General features: G+C 39.9%; 1 protein-coding gene across 1 annotated transcript in view; it reads left to right on the forward strand.

Moving 5' to 3' along the window:
* LOC118409603 (fibrillin-2-like) overlaps positions 1–10,220 on the forward strand; it is a 51,168-nt gene that overhangs the window by 6,163 nt on the left and 34,785 nt on the right. The window contains exons 2-10 of the mRNA XM_035810780.1: positions 2,961–3,242; positions 3,415–3,555; positions 4,263–4,342; positions 5,360–5,592; positions 6,826–6,972; positions 7,798–7,821; positions 8,667–8,915; positions 9,324–9,524; positions 9,929–10,153. Of these exons, the coding sequence (XP_035666673.1) occupies positions 2,961–3,242; positions 3,415–3,555; positions 4,263–4,342; positions 5,360–5,592; positions 6,826–6,972; positions 7,798–7,821; positions 8,667–8,915; positions 9,324–9,524; positions 9,929–10,153 (1,582 nt within the window). The remainder of the gene's footprint in view (positions 1–2,960; positions 3,243–3,414; positions 3,556–4,262; positions 4,343–5,359; positions 5,593–6,825; positions 6,973–7,797; positions 7,822–8,666; positions 8,916–9,323; positions 9,525–9,928; positions 10,154–10,220) is intronic.

Below are 10,220 nucleotides of genomic sequence, written 5' to 3' on the forward strand. Positions count from 1 at the left end.
CTGGAATATTTACAGACTAGTCCAAGGTCTCCATACAGACACATCTGGTGCATGTTAACATTAACGTAGAGCCTTTCTTTCTGTTCTTTGTGGCATACCTTGTAAAACGCCACCTGGGATAATGGATGAGTTGTATGTATAGGCTTCTAGCCATGGGTACAAACACTTGTATAGTATGACTTATAATTTTATATAGTGACTGAGTGGTCAGGTTACTCAAGATGGCAGGTATGCTGTGACTTATTTTTCTATTGGCTGTATATGCCTGGACTTACACTTGAACTTGATAAAGGACATAACTGACTTAATTACACATATTTGAGTAACCAATATCATTTTATGATGATTTTTTAATAGCTGCAGCAAGCTGCTAGTTGGAACTGCAAATAGCCTTGGTTGCATTGATGCATACTAGGATAGAGCAGATTTACAATTATGGCTAAAACATTGTTGGACCCCTGGTTCTTTAATGGTGCTGACACCGTGCTGTCATCACCTCCTTTGTGTCTGGTTGTTTATCTGTCCTGGTCTGTTTATCTTTGCTTCCAGCCCTGTTCAGGATACTTCCTGTGCCACAGTCTGGTTATCTTAGCCTGGTATCCACCCATTTCAGGTTGTGTCCACTTCCCAACAGTTGCCACCTTGCTGTGGACCTGGAAACGGATGTATACCAGGCTATGGGTTATCTTGCCTTCTGACACTTTGATCTCTATATGGAGGAAAGTGGACAAGTTTCCATTTTTTACCTTATTTATTAGTTATTACTTGAAAGTGATTGACACTCTGTGATTGGTTTATTGATGATTACTTTATTAATGAGTGTAAATCTCAAACTCTTTTTGAACTCCCAACTGTTCACTAGAACCTTCATATATTCTAACTAGTAAGGACACATGATAGCCCTTTAGAGATTGTGAAAAATGCTGGCTTTGATTCTCTCAGATTATGGAAGCATGGAGTGGGCATAGTTGTGGTCTGTTGGGGTAGTTTTACTCTGGACCTCAAGGTCACGATATTGGTTAGTTTCTTTGACCATTGATAAATAGGGCTCAGTTGAGCTCTTTCTGACCATTTGAATGAGCAAGTTGGATTGGGTAATTGGAGATTTTGGGTGTTCTTTGTTGAGTAAAACTTTTGTTATTTGTTTGGGTTCAGATTCCAAAACACTGCCTTAGACTTTGAATAAGGGGATATCCCTTGAAAAGGTAAACAAAGACAGAGGTGGGCATTCCTTTGGGGATTGTTACCATAAACAGTTGGACAATTCACATACATAAACAAATCTATTCAGCTCACAAATTGGTGCTTTTTCTGGTGACAATGGGTGTCAAATGGAAGAAGAAGAATGGTTTAGACCTGGTCAAATCAGAGAAAGAGCTTCTTTGTCTCGGCACACCTGCTATATCTTGTCAAGGAAAGGGTCTTCAGTGGCTTCTAGAGTTTCCATCTTTACTCCTTTGACTCCTTTCAAGTTCCCTGTCTAATGTTTGTCAGTGCCAGGGGTTCTGTCTATTTGTAACCCTACTGACATGTGTTTCAACAGCACTGTATGTGTGTGTTGTGTAAATTGTTCACTCACTTGGGTATTGTTCATTTGTGGTTGGGTGGTAGAGTATTCATACATGCATTGTCAGGATAATTGTAGTGTCTGTAACAACACACTTCTCATAATAAAGGGTGTCTACCTATAAGGCATAACTTAACAATGTCTGAGCAGTTGGCAAGAAGATTTCAATTCAAGATGAAGTTTCCTTGCTAGTTTACCATTTGAGAGAATTTATCAGTGGATGAATTAGTGGTTGGCTGTTGTATCTGTTATAGTAATTGACCAGAATGTAAGGGGAGGATCCGTACGTATATCCTGCTGGTAGATGGAACTGAAATTAAAGTATAGTCTATAGAACAATGCACAAACAACCAAATTCTTCCAAAAATTGTTGACTAGGGAATAACCGAGGAACCCTTGCTTCCTGGAACATTTTTCTTCAGTCCTCATCAGAATTTTTCATGTAATCACATGTTTATGTAATATCTTTCCTTGCTTCACTTCCTATGTGGAATTGTATCTATCTTCCATGCTTAAGTGCATTTTGTCTACTCAGCTGTTTGGTAAATTCTGTTACATGTTTAGATCACTGATTAAGAAGCCAGATATCACAGGAAACTGTTTTGCATTATGCTGGTTTCAAGACTTGAGTTGAGGAAATGGACTCAAAAGAATTTTATGAATTAACAAATAAATCAATGCACTTATAGACAATGGAGAATTTATTATGTTGATCAAAGATGACTTGGTAAGGAGGTAGAATCAGCAGTCTTGGTTGGTTTATTTAAGATGTCACAGTCTTGTCTAAGCCTTGGACTAAGGGAAACTTTTTTTTTTCACAGAATGAGATATGCCTGGTTTAAGGATTAGCTGAATTCCAGACAGTTTTTGGGTTCTAACTTTTGTTGGAATAAGAAATTTGCTGACCAGGCAAAAGTGACATTTTTATATCATGTTTATCTCTGGAAATTTTAGAATGTTCACCTCTAGAGGATGGGGCACTATTTCTGGTTGAGTTTGTGTGTTTGCACCCATAAGTCAAAATTGTTTATGTAGATTGTATAAATTTTTTAATGTTGGTAGTTATTGAGGTTCTAAGAAACATGGCAATTTGGGCCCCCTTAGCAGTATTTTGAGTACTGCAGTGTTATAGGTCAATGCTCCCTTCCTAAAAGTAGTGTGGTAGAGTCCATGGACAGCTGGTCAGCCCCTTTACTGGAGGCAGGTAAAACAGATTGAAGGGGAAGATCACTAACATCTGCGGTGGCTAGGGCTATGAAATAAAAGAAATTCACAACAACTCAAATATTTTATTGAGTTGGGATGTCCCTATTTTCTCTATCTTTTCTTTTTTTGCCTCAATTTTTTATTTAAAAAAAAAAACTTCTTTTGACAAGAAATTTCTTTTATACAGGTGAGCACAAATGGCATCATCTCCTTTGGCAAAGCTGTGTCAGAATACATCACCGAACGCTTCCCGTTGGATGTGTCTGTCATCTCTGTCTTCTCCACTGATGTGGACACTGAAGCAGCAGGACAAGTTTTCTACAGAGAAAGCACTGATCAGCAACTGTTGGTCCAGGCATCAACTGCTGTCCGGAAGTACTTCCCTGACCAGTCCTCTGATTTCATGGCAAACGCACTATTCATCGTTACCTGGGTGGATGTTGGATACTACCCTGACGGAGATGACAAGGTATCAAATTTTTTTCTATGTTTAACTGACATGTATTGGAGTTGACATACGTTAAGATGTAGGCTTATCATAGCATAGGGAAAACTTGTTGTTAGTCTTATCATTTAGTGTAAAGAACAAATTGCAGTACTTACTTAGATATTTCAATGTAAGTTTCTTTGCCTGCCCTCAGAGGAACACTTTCCAAGCTGTGATTGCCACTGATGGAACGAGGGAGTCCTTCGTGTTCTTCCATTACGAGGCGGATGGTATCCAGTGGTGGAGAACCATCCAGCGCCCTGGCAGGCGGTCCGCTGGAGAACTGCCAGCCCAGGTTTGCTGTCCTGTTTTGCTCTCTTTAGATATGGAATTTGTGTACGGTATTGTGAGTGACTGAGTATGGTATTTCCTGCAGTAGAATGTGGGTCCACAACAGTAGGAGTCACTCTGCTGCTGTTCTTATGTTTCAATTATATCAAGCAGCTGCATGTGTTGTTGGAAACATTGCATGTCTTCTGTCATCACTTAATCATAAGAGTGGAGACTAATTTACTTTCTGTAAATTTCAAGATGATATTCTATAACCTCCAAGCTTTGGTACCGTTTTCACTGATTTTGAATTGTCAGATATCCAATAAAAATGTATGACCAAAAGATTCATGAAAGGAAAGAAATGATGTGCAAAAATCAGCTGTATCTAAAAGTATCTTCTTCAGTTGTCCAGTTAGTATTAGTTAAGGAGACTTCAATGCTGGCATGACTCCATGCTTAAGTAAAGAGGTATGTGCCCTGTAGCCCATTGGCACTATCTTCTGCTGAAAAGTCTTGCCAATTTAGTACTTGCAGATGTTTGTAAGATTTCTAAGTATAAAGATGTCAGAGTTTAAGGCCTTAGCTAGTCCTTGTGGCACTTATATCAGTGATTTTAACTTGTGTTTAAAAGTTAAACATTACAAATGCATAATGGAAGGTTTCATCAATGGTATTTAATAACGTAGAATGATTCATATTTGGATCAACCAATGTTGCCATGTTTTGCAGGTGGGTTTCAATGCAGGCGATGGAGAGCGCTTCTATTTGGTTCCTGCATCAGGCACAGATGCTGTGAAGAACGTCAATGGGTAAACCACTTCCTCCTTATGCAGGCCAGAAAATGCCAAGGGGTCTTGGGGACATGTGTGTCTGGTTTTTGCTCTTGTTTCCCAACCCTCTTTAGACATGCAATGGTTAGATATTGGCCTTGTACCAGACAAACACTGAGTCATGTTGTAACACTGAGCCAATTTTCCCTGGCTTTGGTATCTAATTTTGATTTTGTTGTGGCTGACAAGGATGAAAAACTGTTTATGATTAATGCTTACAGGATGTTTGAAGTCCATGTAGTCAGTTTGACAATGAGTCTGACGAAGACAACCTCCTTTCTGTGTTTTTATTTCACATGTATCTCCCATATCTTAATCTTTCATTGAAAGAGCAAACACAATCTTTTCCTTTTACCAGTTCTCAGGATTGGAGTTAACAGGGCATTGCCTTTAGAAATGTAAGATTAAACTGTAAAATTGGAGCTGCTTCAAGTCAATATTAGCACAGAGGTCTTCAAGATGTTGTAGGTCACTCTGGGTCTGTGGCATGTCTTGACCCGTGGGACTGTTCCTTCCTCTTGCAATGTCAAGTATGCTTGGTTGGCCATGGCTAGTTAGTTCTTTGTTTCTCATGGTGGATGGTGTTAATTAGTGTTTATCTCTAGCTACAGTAGATCATAACATTGAATGTTTTTGTTTGTCAAAGCACCAGAGAGAAAGATAACGTATCCCTGCATTTTATGTCTTACCAGCTGGCACCTTTGTTTATTTTGCATACTGTTTTGCTTCCCTGAAAAGTCCAAGAAACATTTCCTTGTATTGTCATGTTAATCAAATACAAAATTTCATTCAGTCCAATTTGCATATTAAAAAAACACAACTGGAACCACCAAAGAATCTGATGTGTCAATGAAGGTTTGACATCCAGGTAATTTTCACATTTATTCAGTTGCTTTTATCAAGGATTTGACAGTGTTGAGGTTAGTTGTATACTCTTCCCTGATACTGTTGATGGTTGACATATATAACATCTATGATGTCCCATTTTACTTGCAGCTGGTCCAACATGAACACAGGAGGAGCCTGGCTCTTCCAGATTGGAGCCTTTGCTGGATTCCAGAACATCATCCCCGCGCAGCCCAAGCTGGAGTCCCCCATCGTGGACAGCGACCGTTCCACAAGCTTCAACAGGAACAGGGAGCCTCTCGTGGAGGTAGCGCCTGCACCGGTGGACAGAACTGGTCAGTTCAACAGAGATGAAACCCCCAGCAATCAGGACCCATTCCAAGGTGGGAGACTCAACATATTATATCCTGACACTGCTCAAGTCAGGGGACTACATGAAGATGAAAAGGCCAAGGTTTTATGTAGCCTTATTTGTGAGATTTCCTGTGTGAAAAAGGATTACAGTATTTTAAACAGTTCTTGGTGTGGGTGTCAACTGATTCTGAAAGTCATTGCTTTTTTAGTGCATTATTGAGAATGCTTGATCTGTTGTATGACATATTACATATTACATTTTTCATGCCAATTATGTTGTAACAGTGGAATTTAAAATATCTAGAAGAGGTGATGCCACCTTTTTCTAAGGATTCCCTTGGCTTGGATTGTTTGGGAATTTCATGGTAGATATGGAGTATACTTCCACCCACATTGATAGGCAGTGAGAAGTATGAGTTTGCCATACATTATGACATTAAGTCCAGAACTAGTTTTGATTCCAATAAGTACTGCTCTATATTATAAGGTCAGGTGTGAAGGTACTGCACTGTGGATCCAGAGCAGATGGTTTCAACTACATGTAGTTAGGTGAATGATAGTGGAAGTTGGCATCAGGGCCACTGACCTAGTCCTATATAGCAGAAGGTCTGCAAGATGTTCTTTGGTGGGCTGCCAACTGGGTTATAATGTGGGTGAAAGTTCGGCAGGCAGACGGATGTTGGGGACAGTTATGGTAGACAATTCAGTTGTCCTTGTGATAGTGAGTGACCTGTGGTTGTTTGTTACTTGCTTGAAACATGATGAAATATTTTTGCATGCCCAGTTCATCTGCCCTGTGTAATTCATAGAGAGATGTTGGAGTGGGCATGAAGAACCTCACTGAAAGGTGAACATGTTGCTAGTAGGAGATTTGGTAGACAACCATTGATAAGATGCAGATGGGATAAAGCAAAGACTTGAGTTTGTATTTGCTGGTCTGGAGGGCAGCTGTTTATAAATAAAGGTTGACATCCCAAACCTACCAACTCTATTGATCAATGTTTGGAACATATCTGGATAGGAAGACACACCCATATCACCACTGCCTCTTCTTCTGGATCTATTCTTTATCGTTGACCGTGGGTCATTTTATGAACGTGAGATTTTGGGCCATGACATGATGTGCATGGCCTTTGTGCATGCAGGCAAAATACATATTGCACAAATTGTCTCCTTACCAGAATATGTCTATTGTGATTCTGTATAGAACACGTTTTCTGCTATGTTGTTATGCTGTAACACTTGACAAACATTTTCTTCAGTGACCTTTTACAACCTGGATGGTCAAGGTCAGTCTGCGGGCTGTGACTCGTGCCACCAGAATGCCCGCTGTTCCAGACAAGGTTCAATCAGCTGCTGTCGCTGTCAGGAGGGTTACTATGGCAATGGCATCAACTGTCTTCCCGCAGGTGAGAAATTTCTCTTTTCATGTTCTTGATATGGTCAACTGAAAGAAGAAAAGTTATTGAAAAACATTTAAAAAATTTTGAAACTTCCCCGTTGTAATTCTGAGTGCACCATTTTGGAAGATGTCTTCCATTTCATTTCAGCATGTTACTGGATATACTGTTTCAGATGAAAGAACATCCTTCTGGTTTTTAGATTTTGCCTGATGTCTCCCTTTCTTGATTTCTTGCACGTTATTATATTTTTCTGTTCTGTTGTTGATCTTAACCTCCAGTGCACCGTTATGTGCTTTTTGCACCTCTGTTCTCCTTCAGGCCTTATGCTGTTCCTTCTAAGTTATTAGAAATAGGAAGTAGACATGGACTGCACCAATGTTACTGCATACCAGCGTTAATGCTATCCTGCTTTTGGTCCCAGGGTTTTTGTGAAACTCCTGTTTTTGTTTTGCATTGGCTAGGACTGCTGCTAAAATGGCACATTGCCAGACTGTAAGCATGTGAAAGGAAGACTGTTTATCATAAACAAGATTTACACCCACTGGACAAAAGAGCCTCACCATGAACCAGATTTTGTGACTCCCAGCAAATGACAGTGAACTTAAGATATGGCTAAAGTCCCATGATGAAACAGAACCACAGAACATGATGTTTAACAACAGACACATTTTGACAAGGACAGAATAAGAGCATGTTTAGTAAATATCTATCTGCCTGAGCAACTGCTCTTGCCCATGTGATGCCTCTTCTCTGTTCCACTGTGGGACAGGCAAGGGATGATCATGTATGTACAAGATGACCCTAGAAAATTTCTCTGTCCTATGAACACAGGTGGTAGAGACAGCAATAATGTTGGTAAGTCGTCCCCAGATCTTCCCAAAATCTTACTGTAGACGTAGCTGCCATGTAGGTGTCTGCTGTTGCTAACCGTGTTACCATGGCAACTAATGTCTACAGAACCTTTTCAACAAGCTGTGTTCCTAACCCAAAGAAATGTCCACTTCATTTTGTTATTTCAGTAGTTGTTGTAGATTGAATAATCCTATTTAGTGTAGTTTTAAGATATGTAGATTAGAAACTAGAAGTTGGTATGTTGTTTTCATGACAAACTTATTACAAAGTCATTTGTTCACAACTATTCACCTTTTCACTTCCACTTCCACGACTTTATCACAATAACATTCATTATTATTTGCAGCAGCTCCACAGATACGAAGCATGTCTCTAATCCACATCACCATATGTTATATGTAACCACATTGAGTAACTTAACATCACACAGTGATCCAATATTGACATTTTGAGTAGCAGGTTTAACTCTTAAATCTCACCATTCTTACATTTTTATTGTTGTAAAAATGTTGCACATATATTTACACATTGAAATGAAGTCATCTAGAAACCTTCGTAAGAAGTTCCCAGCTTTTTATTCCCGTTAGTGCATGCATACAAGTTGCTGATAAATGTATTGCATAAAAACACCCAACAACCTATGCTTGAATAACTTAAATACACTTGAAGAACTACACTGATGATACATTTTTGCGCTGCAGTAAAAGTCTTTGAGATTACAGTTGAAGCAACTGCAGCCACACAATAGAAATCTCCAGCTGTTTGTGGTTGTGTTGAGGTGGTGTGATATAGATATCACAAGATTTACAGTACGTTCTGTTGCATAATTATTGCTGCTGATTCTGTAGGCACCCCCCAAAGAGTGAACGGCAAGGTTGAGGGAACTGTGCGTCTGTCAGGTAAAGATGAGGTTGACCTCCGGGACATTGACCTCCATTCCTATGTGGTGGTTAACGATGGACGTGCCTACACAGCGATGAGCAGGATTGAGGAGAATGTTGGCTACGCCATGCAGCCTCTGTCCACCATTGGTGGCATCATCGGATGGCTGTTTGGTCTTCCTCAGGCCAACGCTGTCAATGGATACACACTGACAGGTGAGGGGACTATATGTATAAGTAAATGGTCAGAAGATAGCTGATTAACTTTGAGGACACTATTCTTTACTACACTTGGTATTTTACATGTAAGTTCCTTTCCAAAAAAATTCAGTTTACAAAGAAAAGAACCTCTAGTATCAATGAGACACCCAAGTATGAAAGGACTTAAAGATAAAGCATATGATTTATTAAGCAAATTAAGACTAGTAACACCTTAAAGGTGTATCAGTAGATGCCCAGAGTGACAAAGGGCAATTTCAATTATAACATTTCTGTCCTTTAGAACTTTTCTAAGAATAAGGTATCATATGGATGAACTAAGATGAATGATTAAGTTACAAGGAAACTGAGACATGTAGTTGATAGAAGATGGGAAAATGGATTTACCTGGATGTCATCCCTCAGGTGGAGTGTTCAAGCGCTCTGCCGTGGTGACCTTCCGCCCTGGCAACCAGGTGTTCCAGGTGGAGCAGGACTTCCAGGGTGTGGACGAGTTTGGTTACCTCACCATGACAACCAAGCTGAGTGGAGAGCTGCCCCCCATCGCTGCCGGAGACAAGGTCGTGGTCGGAGAGTATCAAGAGATCTACCAGAAAACTGCTCCTGGTAAATCAGATGGTCGTGATAATCGTGTATAGGGAATTAAACTCTTCCTATTGTCACTCCATGGAAAGTTGGCGGTGATACGAATAATTCTGTTTAAAGTGATATTTTTGTATCTCATGGTATGGTCAAAATAGACCTCTGCATTTGTGGATGATGGTATTTTGGGTATTTCCCCTTCTTCTAATTCTGTTACAAGTTGAAAATGATAATGCTGAATTTAGACGCAAAAAATTATTCTTGTACAATTTAAATCTGGAAACATTGTGAATAAGCTACAACCTTGGAAATACTACAGTCCATGATTGATGCATGTATTTCAATGGCGATGTTCAGAAATTGAACAATCCATAAAAGCTAACCAGTGAAGGGTTAATTTACTAGTACTGATAAAACGTTTGCTGCAGGTCTGATCAAGTCCATTGCCTCCCGTGGCTACACCGTTGCCAACCGAGTTTACAACTACACCTGGGACCAGACTATTGAGTATGATGAGGCAGGTTGCAACCTACCAGCTGAAGGTCTGGTCACCGACTCCCTCCGTGTGGACGTTTCGCGCAATTTCGTGTTCTTTGACAACAAGGAGGAAATTGTGAGATACGCCATGACCACCAAGGTGTCACCCATGGCAGGTTGGTAGCAAGAAGTTGTTTGAAAGCTTGTTAATGATGTGACATGACAATTTGGCATAACCCATAT

The sequence above is a fragment of the Branchiostoma floridae genome, chromosome 1 (assembly GCF_000003815.2).
Source record: "Branchiostoma floridae strain S238N-H82 chromosome 1, Bfl_VNyyK, whole genome shotgun sequence".
NCBI classification, from domain to species: domain Eukaryota; kingdom Metazoa; phylum Chordata; class Leptocardii; order Amphioxiformes; family Branchiostomatidae; genus Branchiostoma; species Branchiostoma floridae.